The sequence below is a fragment of the Cetorhinus maximus genome, unplaced genomic scaffold (assembly GCF_964194155.1).
Source record: "Cetorhinus maximus unplaced genomic scaffold, sCetMax3.hap1.1 HAP1_SCAFFOLD_2457, whole genome shotgun sequence".
NCBI lineage: Eukaryota > Metazoa > Chordata > Chondrichthyes > Lamniformes > Cetorhinidae > Cetorhinus > Cetorhinus maximus.
The window spans coordinates 35,090-45,979 of record NW_027598395.1 but is presented as its reverse complement, the minus strand read 5'-3'; the positions used below and the strand labels follow the sequence as shown (position 1 = coordinate 45,979).

Here is a 10,890-nt window from a genome sequence, read left to right as displayed (position 1 = left end):
GGAGTGATTGGGGGGACGTGGAGACTCTGTGTGAGGGGGGGGGAGTGATTGGGGGGACGTGGAGACTCTGTGTGAGGGGGGGGGGGGGGAGTGATTGGGGGGACGTGGAGACTCTGTGTGAGGGGGGGAGGGAGGGGGAGTGATTGGGGGGACGTGGAGACTCTGTGTGAGGGGGGGGAGTGATTGGGGGGACGTGGAGACTCTGTGTGAGGGGGGGGGAGTGATTGGGGGGACGTGGAGACTCTGTGTGAGGGGGAGGGAGGGGGGAGTGATTGGGGGAAGTGGAGACTCTGTGTGAGGGGGGGAGAGGGGGGGAGTGATTGGGGGGGACGTGGAGACTCTGTGTGTGGGGGGGGGGGAGTGATTGGGGGGACGTGGAGACTCTGTGTGAGGGGGGGAGGGGGGGGGAGTGATTGGGGGGACGTGGAGACTCTGTGGGAGGGGGGGAGGGAGGGGGGAGTGATTGGGGGGACGTGGAGACTCTGTGTGAGGGGGGGAGAGGGGGGGAGGGGAAACGCCGTCTGGGAGGGGTCAGGAGGCAGGCTGCTGGGCCACCCCTTCGGCAGCATGAACCCGCTGGTGCTTGAGGCGGGCGGAGGACTGGGAGAAGCCCTTCCCGCAGACGTCGCAGACGAAGGGCCTCTCGCCGGTGTGGACGCGCTGGTGGATGGCAAGGGTGGAGGAGAGGGCAAAGCCCCGGCCGCAGGTGGAGCAGATGTAGGGCTTCTCGCCGGTGTGGACCCGGTGGTGCACCAGCAGCGCCGCCTGCTGCACGAAGGCCTTGCCGCAGACGGTGCAGGCGAAGTCCTTGGCCCCGGTGTGCAGCCGCCGGTGGGCCTGCAGGTTGCCGGAGTCCACGAAGCGCTTGCCGCACAGCGGGCAGGCGAAGGGGCGCTCGCCCGTGTGGGTGCGGCGGTGGGTGCGCAGGTTGCAGAGCCAGCGGAAGCGCTTGCCGCACAGCGGGCAGGCGAAGGGGCGCTCGTCGGTGTGCACCCGCTGGTGGGTGAGGAGCGAGGACGACTGGGTGAAGGCCCGGCCGCACATGGCGCAGACGTAGGGCCGCTCGTCGCTGTGGAGGCGCCGGTGGGCCACCAGCACCGAGGACTGGGTGAAGCCCTTGCCGCAGTCCGGGCAGACGTAGGGCCGCTCGCCGGTGTGGACCCGCTGGTGGGCCAGCAGGGTGGAGGAGTGGGCGAAGGCCTTGCCGCACTCGGCGCAGACGTAGGGCCGCTCGCCGGTGTGGCCCCGCTGGTGGACGCTCAGGCTGGACGGGTCGGTGAAGCCGTTGCCGCAGACGGGGCAGGTGTAGGGCCGCTCGCCCGTGTGCACCCACTGGTGGGTCAGGAGCCCCGACATGCGGGCGAAGGCCTTGCCGCAGTGGGGGCAGGCGTGGGGCTTCTCGCCGCTGTGGCCCAGCATGTGGATCTTCAGCTGCGACGGATAGAGGAAGCCTTTCCCGCACACCGAGCACGGGCACGGCCGCTCGGCGCTGTGGCTCCGCTTGTGCCGCGACAGGTTGGACGACTGGGTGAAGCTGCGCCCGCACACGGGGCAGGAGTAACCCTTGCCCCCTCGGCCTCTTCCTCCTCCTCCGCCTCCTGCTCTCCTTCCTCTCGGCTCATCCAGCGGCTCTGACGTGTCCTCGGGTCCCGCCGCCGGTTCCTGCTCCTCCTGCTCCGGGTTTGCCGTCCACCGCGAGTCCTCCATCTCAAGCGGCGCCTGAAATGGCGAAGGGACAATCAGAACAGACGCGGGCGTGGGAGGGAAGGAGAAAGTCCGCGGGAATTACGAGGGGCAGGGGGAAGGGGGCGGGTGGTAAAAACGCTAGGGGAACCAATCAGAGTCCCCCGCACTCTGACAATGGCCCCACCCCCTCTCCAGGTGAGTCCCGGCACTCAGACAATGGCCCCGCCCTCTCCCCAGGTGAGTCCCCGCGCTCAGACAATGACCTATGGGCCCCACCCTCTCTCCAGATGAGACCCGACATTGGCCCCGCCCCCTCCCCAGCTGAGTCTCAGCACTCAGACAATGGCCCCGCCCCCTCCCCAGGTGAGTCCTCGCGCACAGACAATGGCCCATTGGCCCCGCCCCCTCTCCAGGTGTCCCAGCACTCAGACAATGGCCCATTGGCCCCGCCCCCTCCCCAGGTGAGTCCCCGCGCTCAGACAATGGCCCCGCCCCCTCCCCAGGTGAGTCCCCGCGCTCAGACAATGGCCCCGCCCCCTCCCCAGGTGTCCCCGCGCTCAGACAATGGCCCCGCCCCCTCCCCAGGTGTCCCCGCGCTCAGACAATGGCCCCGCCCCCTCACCAGGAGAGCCCCAGCACTCAGACAATGGCCCATTGGCCCCGCCCCCTCTCCAGGTGAGTCCCCGCACTCAGACAATGGCCCCGCCCCCTCCCCAGGTGAGTCCCCGCGCTCAGACAATGGCCCCGCCCCCTCTCCAGGTGAGACCACACGCTCAGACAATGGCCCCGCCCCCTCCCCAGGTGAGTCCCCGCGCACAGACAATGGAACCGCCCCCTCCCCAGGTGAGTCCCCGCGCTCAGACAATGGAACCGCCTCCTACCCAGGTGAGTCCCCGCGCTCAGACAATGGCCCCGCCCCCTCCCCAGGTGAGTCCCCGCGCTCAGACAATGGCCCCGCCCCCTCCCCAGGTGAGTCCCCGCGCTCAGACAATGGCCCCGCCCCCTCTTCAGGTGAGTCCCTGTGCTCAGACAATGGCCCCGCCCCCTCTCCAGGTGTCCCCGTGCTCAGACAATGGCCCCGCCCCCTCCCCAGGTGAGCCCCAGCACTCAGACAATGGCCCATTGGCCCCGCCCCCTCTCCAGGTGTCCCCGTGCTCAGACAATGGCCCCGCCCCCTCCCCAGGTGAGCCCCAGCACTCAGACAATGGCCCATTGGCCCCGCCCCCTCTCCAGGTGAGTCCCCGCGCTCAGACAATGGCCCCGCCCCCTCCCCAGGTGAGTCCCCGCGCTCAGACAATGTCCCCGCCCCCCTCCCCAGGTGAGTCCCCGCGCTCAGACAATGGCCCCGCCCCCTCCCCAGGTGAGTCCCCGCGCTCAGACAATGTCCCCGCCCCCTCCCCAGGTGAGTCCCCGCGCTCAGACAATGGCCCCGCCCCCTCCCCAGGTGAGTCCCCGCGCTCAGACAATGGCCCCGCCCCCTCCCCAGCTGAGTCCCTGCACTAAGACATTGGGTCTGCCCCCTCTCCAGGAGCGTCCCAGCACTCAGACAATGGCCCCGCCCCCTCTCCAGGTGAGTCTCAGCAGTCAGACAATGGCCCCGCCCCCTCCCCAGGTGAGTCCCCGCGCTCAGACAAGGGCCCCACCCCCCCCTCCCCAGGTGAGTCCCCACGCTCAGACAATGGCCCCGCCCCCTCCCCAGGTGAGTCCCCGCGCTCAGAAATGGCCCCGCCCCCTCCCCAGGTGAGTCCCCGCGCTCAGACAATGGCCCCGCCCCCTCCCCAGGTGAGTCCCCGCGCTCAGACAATGGCCCCGCCCCCTCCCCAGGTGAGTCCCCGCGCTCAGACAATGTCCCCGCCTCCTACCCAGGTGAGTCCCCGCGCTCAGACAATGGAACCGCCTCCTACCCAGGTGAGTCCCCGCGCTCAGACAATGGAACCGCCTCCTACCCAGGTGAGTCCCCGCGCTCAGACAATGGAACCGCCTCCTACCCAGGTGAGTCCCCGCGCTCAGACAATGGCCCCGCCCCCTCACCAGGTGAGTCCCCGCGCTCAGACAATGGAACCGCCTCCTACCCAGGTGAGTCCCCGCGCTCAGACAATGGAACCGCCTCCTACCCAGGTGAGTCCCCGCGCTCAGACAATGGCCCCGCCCCCTCACCAGGTGAGTCCCCGCACTCAGACAATGGCCCCGCCCCCCTCCCCAGGTGAGTCCCCGCGCTCAGACAATGGAACCGCCTCCTACCCAGGTGAGTCCAGGCACTCAGACAATGGCCCCGCCCCCTCCCCAGGTGAGTCCCCGCGCTCAGACAATGGAACCGCCTCCTACCCAGGTGAGTCCAGGCACTCAGACAATGGCCCCGCCCCCTCCCCAGGTGAGTCCCCGCGCTCAGACAATGGCCCCGCCCCCTCACCAGGAGCGTCCCCGCGCACAGACAATGGCCCCGCCCCCTCTCCAGGTGAGTCCAGGCACTCAGACAATGGCCCCGCCCCCTCACCAGGAGCGTCCCCGCGCACAGACAATGGCCCCGCCCCCTCCCCAGGTGAGTCCCCGCGCTCAGACAATGGCCCTGCCCCCTCTCCAGGTGAGTCCCCGCGCTCAGACAATGGCCCCGCCCCCTCCCCAGGTGAGTCCCCGCGCTCAGACAATGGCCCCGCCCCCTCCCCAGGTGAGTCCCCGCGCTCAGACAATGGCCCTGCCCCCTCTCCAGGTGAGTCCCCGCGCTCAGACAATGGCCCCGCCCCCTCCCCAGGTGAGTCCCCGCGCTCAGACAATGGCCCCGCCCCCTCCCCAGGTGAGTCCCCGCGCTCAGACAATGGCCCTGCCCCCTCACCAGGAGCGTCCCCGCGCACAGACAATGGCCCTGCCCCCTCTCCAGGTGAGTCCCCGCGCTCAGACAATGGCCCCGCCCCCTCCCCAGGTGAGTCCCCGCGCTCAGACAATGGCCCCGCCCCCTCCCCAGGTGAGTCCCCGCGCTCAGACAATGGCCCTGCCCCCTCACCAGGAGCGTCCCCGCGCTCAGACAATGGCCCCGCCCCCTCCCCAGGTGAGTCCCCGCGCTCAGACAATGGCCCCGCCCCCTCTCCAGGTGAGTCCCCGCGCACAGACAATGGCCCCGCCCCCTCTCCAGGTGAGTCGCCGCACTCAGACAATGGGCCATTCGCCCCGCCCCCTCCCCAAGGGCGGCCACGCCCCCTCCCCAAGTGTGGCCACGCCCCCTCCCCAGATTATGCCACGCCCCCTCCCCAGATGAGGCCACGCCCCCTCCCCAGGTGAGGCCACGCCCCGTCCCCAAAAGAGGTCCCGCCCACTCCCCAAAAAAGGCCCCGCCCACTCCCCTCCACTGATGATTCCCGCCCCCTCCCCAGATTGGCCCAGCACGCCCCCGCACCCCCACTTGAACCCGGCCCATTAACGGTATCTTTGCCCCGCCCCTGTGCGGACGCGCACGCGCCTAGGCACCCCTCCAAACACTAACACCTGGACCCGGGACCCGCCCCTTTCTCGCTCGGCGCCGCGCGCATGCTCCCGCTCCCGAGAGATGCCACCGCGCATGCTCGGAACCTCCTCACCAAGGATACTGCGCATGCTCAGGGCCCCTTCAAGCCCCGTTGGTCGTCCCACCAGAAAACGACCACCGCGCCTGCGCCGTGGAGCCGCCCACCCACCAACGAACCCACCGCCCCCCCCTCCCTCCCCCTCCCTCTTATATCAGTGAAAGGAAAACGGCGGCTCCCGGTTGAAAGTCGGAGAACGGACGGGAGCGGCAGGGGAGGTGGGGAGAGGCTTTCCTCACATCCCCCGCCCGTCCCCGATCGGTGGGCGGGGTAACGATGGGACGGTTAAAAAGACCCACCTGAGCTTTTCGCCTCGGCCGCCGCCGCCGCCGTCGATTCCGCCCCAGCCGCAGACACGTGACCCCTGCCGCGCAGATGATTGACAGGCGGCGCCGGCCAATGGCGACGCGAGGGGGCGGCCACCGGTGGACTGAAGGCCGCCGACGGTCGTCCAACCAATCCGTGAGAGCCGGTCTGGCCCTCGAACCAATCACTGAACACCGGGCTGGTCCTCCAAACAATCAGTGAGCCCTCGGGCTGGTAGTCCAGCCAATCAGCAAGAACCGGGCTGGACGTCTAGCCAATCAGTGAGACCCAGGCTGGTCAGCCATTGTCTCTGATTGGAGCAGATGGTGCTGTACCTGTCCTGGGAGTGTTTGATTACTGACCCTCCAATAGTGCAGCCGACCCTCAATTACTGACTCTCCAATAGTGCAGCACACCCCCAATTACTGACCCTCCAATAGTGCAGCACACCCCCAATTACTGACCCTCCAATAGTGCAGCACACCCTCAATTACTGACACTCCAATAGTGCAGCACAACATCAAATTCAAACACTCCAATAGTGCAGCACACCCTCAATTACTGACACTCCAATAGTGCAGCACAACATCAAATTCAAACACTCCAATAGTGCAGCACACCCTCAATTACTGACTCTCCAATAGTGCAGCACACCCCCAATTACTGACCCTCCAATAGTGCAGCACACCCCCAATTACTGACCCTCCAATAGTGCAGCACACCCTCAATTACTGACACTCCAATAGTGCAGCACAACATCAAATTCAAACACTCCAATAGTGCAGCACACCCTCAATTACTGACACTCCAATAGTGCAGCACAACATCAAATTCAAACACTCCAATAGTGCAGCACACCCTCAATTACTGACTCTCCAATAGTGCAGCACACCCTCAATTACTGACACTCCAATAATGCAGGACATCCTCAATTACTGACACTCCAATAGTGCAGCACACCCTCAATTACTGACACTCCAATAGTGCAGCACACCCTCAATTACTGACACTCCAATAGTGCAGCACACCCTCAATTACTGACTCTCCAATAGTGCAGCACACCCTCAATTACTGACACTCCAATAGTGCAGCACACCCTCAATTACTGACACACCAATAGTGCAGCACACCCTCAATTACTGACACTCCAATAGTGCAGCACACCCCCAATTACTGACCCTCCAATAGTGCAGCACACCCTCAATTACTGACACTCCAATAGTGCAGCACACCCTCAATTGCCGACACTCCAATAGTGCAGCACACCCTCAATTGCCGACACTCCAATAGTGCAGCACACCCTCAATTGCCGACACTCCAATAGTGCAGCACACCCTCAATTACTGACCCTCCAATAGTGTAGCACAACCTCAATTACTGACACTCCAATAGTGCAGCACACCCTCAATTACTGACACTCCAAGAGTGCGGCACACCCTCAATTACTGACACTCCAATAATGCAGCACATCCTTAATTACTGACACTCTAATAGTGCAACACACCCTCAATTACTGACCCTCCAATAGTGCAGCACACCCTCAATTACTGACCCTCCAATAGTGCAGCACACCCTCAATTACTGACACTCCAATAGTGTAGCACAACCTCAATTACTGACACTCCAATAGTGCAGCACACCCTCAATTACTGACACTCCAAGAGTGCGGCACACCCTCAATTACTGACACTCCAATAATGCAGCACATCCTTAATTACTGACACTCCAATAGTGCAACACACCCTCAATTACTGACCCTCCAATAGTGCAGCACACCCTCAATTACTGACACTCCAATAGTGAAGCACACCCTCAATTGCTGACACTCCAATAGTGCAGCACACCCTAAATTACTCACACTCCAATAGACCAGCACACCCTCAATACTGACCTTCAATTAGTGCAGCACACCCTCAATTACTGACACTCCAATAATGCAGCCGACCCTCAATTACTGACACTCCAATAATGCAGCCGACCCACAATTACTGACACTCCAATAGTGCAGCACATCCTCAATTACTGTCACTCCAATAGTGCAGCACACCCTCAATTACTGAACCTCAATTAGTGCAGCACACCCTCAATTACTGAAACTGCAATTGTGCAGCACACCCTCAATTACTGACTCTCCAATAGTGCAGCACACCCTCAATTACTGACACTCCAATAGTGCAGCACACCCTCAATTACTGACACTCCAATAATGCAGCACACCCTCAATTACTGACACTCCAATAATGCAGCACACCCTCAATTACTGACACTCCAATAGTGCAGCACACCCTCAATTACTGACACTCCAATAGTGCAGCACACCCTCAATTACTGACACTCCAATAGTGCAGCACACCCTCAATTACTGACACTCCAATAATGCAGCACACCCTCAATTACTGACTCTCCAATAGTGCATCACACACTCAACTACTGACACTCCAATAGTGCAGCACACCCTCAATTACTGACACTCCAATAGTGCAGCACACCCTCAATTACTGACACTCCAATAGTGCAGCACACCCTCGATTACTGACACTCCAATAGTGCAGCACACCCCCGATTACTGACACTCCAATAGTGCAGCACACCCCCAATTACTGACACTCCAATAGTGCAGCACACCCTCAATTACTGACACTCCAATAGTGCAGCACACCCTCAATTACTGACACTCCAATAGTGCAGCACACCCTCAATTACTGACACTCCAATAGTGCAGCACACCCTCAATTACTGACACTCCAATAGTGCAGCACACCCTCAATTACTGACCCTACAATAGTGCAGCACACCCTCAATTACTGACACTCCAATAGTGCAGCACACCCTCAATTACTGACACTCCAATATTGCAGCACAACCTCAATTACTGACCCTCCAATAGTGCAGCACACCCTCAATTAATGACATTCCAATAGTGCAGCATACCCTCAATTACTGAAACTCCAATCGTGCAGCACACCCTCAATTACTGACACTCCAATAGTGCAGCACACCCTCAATTACTGACACTCCAATAGTGCAGCACAACCTCAATTACTGACCCTACAATAGTACAGCACAACATTAATTACTGACACTCCAATATTGCAGCACAACCTCAATTACTGACACTCCGATAGTGCAGCCCACCCTCAATTACTGACCCTCCAATAGTGCAGCCCACCTTCAATTACTGACACTGCAATCGTGCAGCACACCCTCAATTACTGAAACTCAAATAGTGCTGCACACCCTCAATTACTGAAACTCCAATAGTGCAGCACACCCTCAATTACTGAAACTCCAATAGTGCAGCACACCCTCAATTACTGACACTCCAATAGTGCAGCACACCCTCAATTGCTGGCAATCCAACAGTGCAGCACACCCTCAATTACCGACACTCCAATAGTGCAGCACACCCTCAATTACTGACACTCCAATAGTGCAGCACACCCTCAATTACTGACACTCCAATATTGCAGCACATCCAAATTTACTGTCACTCCAATAGTGCAGCACACCCTCAATTACCGACACTCCAGTAGTGCAGCACACCCTCAATTACTGACACTCCAATAGTGCAGCACACCCTCAATTACTGACACTCCAAGAGTGCAGCACATCCTTAATTACTGACACTCCAATAGTGCAGCACACCCTCAATTACTGACACTCCAATAGTGCAGCACATCCTTAATTACTGACACTCCAATAGTGCAGCACACCCTCAATTACTGACTTTCCAATAGTGCAGCACACCCTCAATTACTGAAACTCCAATAGTGCAGCACACCCTCAATTTATGACATTCCAATAGTGCAGCACACCATCAATTACTGACCCTCCAATAATGCAGCACAACCTCAATCACTGACAATCCAACAGTGCAGCACACCCTCAATTACTGACACTCCAATAGTGCAGCACACCCTCAATTACTGACACTCCAATAGTGCAACATACCCTCAATTACTGACCCTCCAATAGTGTAGCACAACCTCAATTACTGACACTCCAATAGTGCAGCACACCCTCAATTACTGACACTCCAAGAGTGCGGCACACCCTCAATTACTGACACTCCAATAATGCAGCACATCCTTAATTACTGACACTCTAATAGTGCAACACACACTCAATTACTGACCCTCCAATAGTGCAGCACACCCTCAATTACTGACCCTCCAATAGTGCAGCACACCCTCAATTACTGACCCTCCAATAGTGTAGCACAACCTCAATTACTGACACTCCAATAGTGCAGCACACCCTCAATTACTGACACTCCAAGAGTGCGGCACACCCTCAATTACTGACACTCCAATAATGCAGCACATCCTTAATTACTGACACTCCAATAGTGCAACACACCCTCAATTACTGACCCTCCAATAGTGCAGCACACCCTCAATTACTGACACTCCAATAGTGAAGCACACCCTCAATTGCTGACACTCCAATAGTGCAGCACACCCTAAATTACTCACACTCCAATAGACCAGCACACCCTCAATACTGACCTTCAATTAGTGCAGCACACCCTCAATTACTGACACTCCAATAATGCAGCCGACCCTCAATTACTGACACTCCAATAATGCAGCCGACCCACAATTACTGACACTCCAATAGTGCAGCACATCCTCAATTACTGTCACTCCAATAGTGCAGCACACCCTCAATTACTGAACCTCAATTAGTGCAGCACACCCTCAATTACTGAAACTGCAATTGTGCAGCACACCCTCAATTACTGACTCTCCAATAGTGCAGCACACCCTCAATTACTGACACTCCAATAGTGCAGCACACCCTCAATTACTGACACTCCAATAATGCAGCACACCCTCAATTACTGACTCTCCAATAGTGCATCACACACTCAACTACTGACACTCCAATAGTGCAGCACACCCTCAATTACTGACACTCCAATAGTGCAGCACACCCTCAATTACTGACACTCCAATAGTGCAGCACACCCTCGATTACTGACACTCCAATAGTGCAGCACACCCCCGATTACTGACACTCCAATAGTGCAGCACACCCCCAATTACTGACACTCCAATAGTGCAGCACACCCTCAATTACTGACCCTCCAATAGTGCAGCACACCCTCAATTACTGACACTCCAATAGTGCAGCACACCCTCAATTACTGACACTCCAATAGTGCAGCACACCCTCAATTACTGACACTCCAATAGTCCAGCACACCCTCAATTACCGACACTCCAATAGTGCAGCACACCCTCAATTGCCGACACTCCAATATTGCAGCACACCCTCAATTGCTGACACTCCAATAGTGCAGCACACCCTCAATTGCCGACACTCCAATAGTGCAGCACAC

At 58.9% G+C, this 10,890-nt stretch overlaps 1 protein-coding gene across 1 annotated transcript; it reads right to left on the bottom strand.

Moving 5' to 3' along the window:
* Positions 1-531: 531 nt before the first annotated feature.
* On the bottom strand, positions 532-1,707 carry LOC144677354 (uncharacterized). The gene has a single exon (XM_078537491.1). The coding sequence runs from the start codon at positions 1,705-1,707 to the stop codon at positions 532-534; it is 1,176 nt and encodes a 391-aa protein (XP_078393617.1).
* Between the last annotated feature and the right edge of the window lie 9,183 nt (positions 1,708-10,890).

Excerpts from the sequence above, each read along its gene's own strand:
- LOC144677354 (XM_078537491.1), bottom strand. The coding sequence starts at position 1,707 with ATGGAGGACTCGCGGTGGACGGCAAACCCGGAGCAGGAGGAGCAGGAA.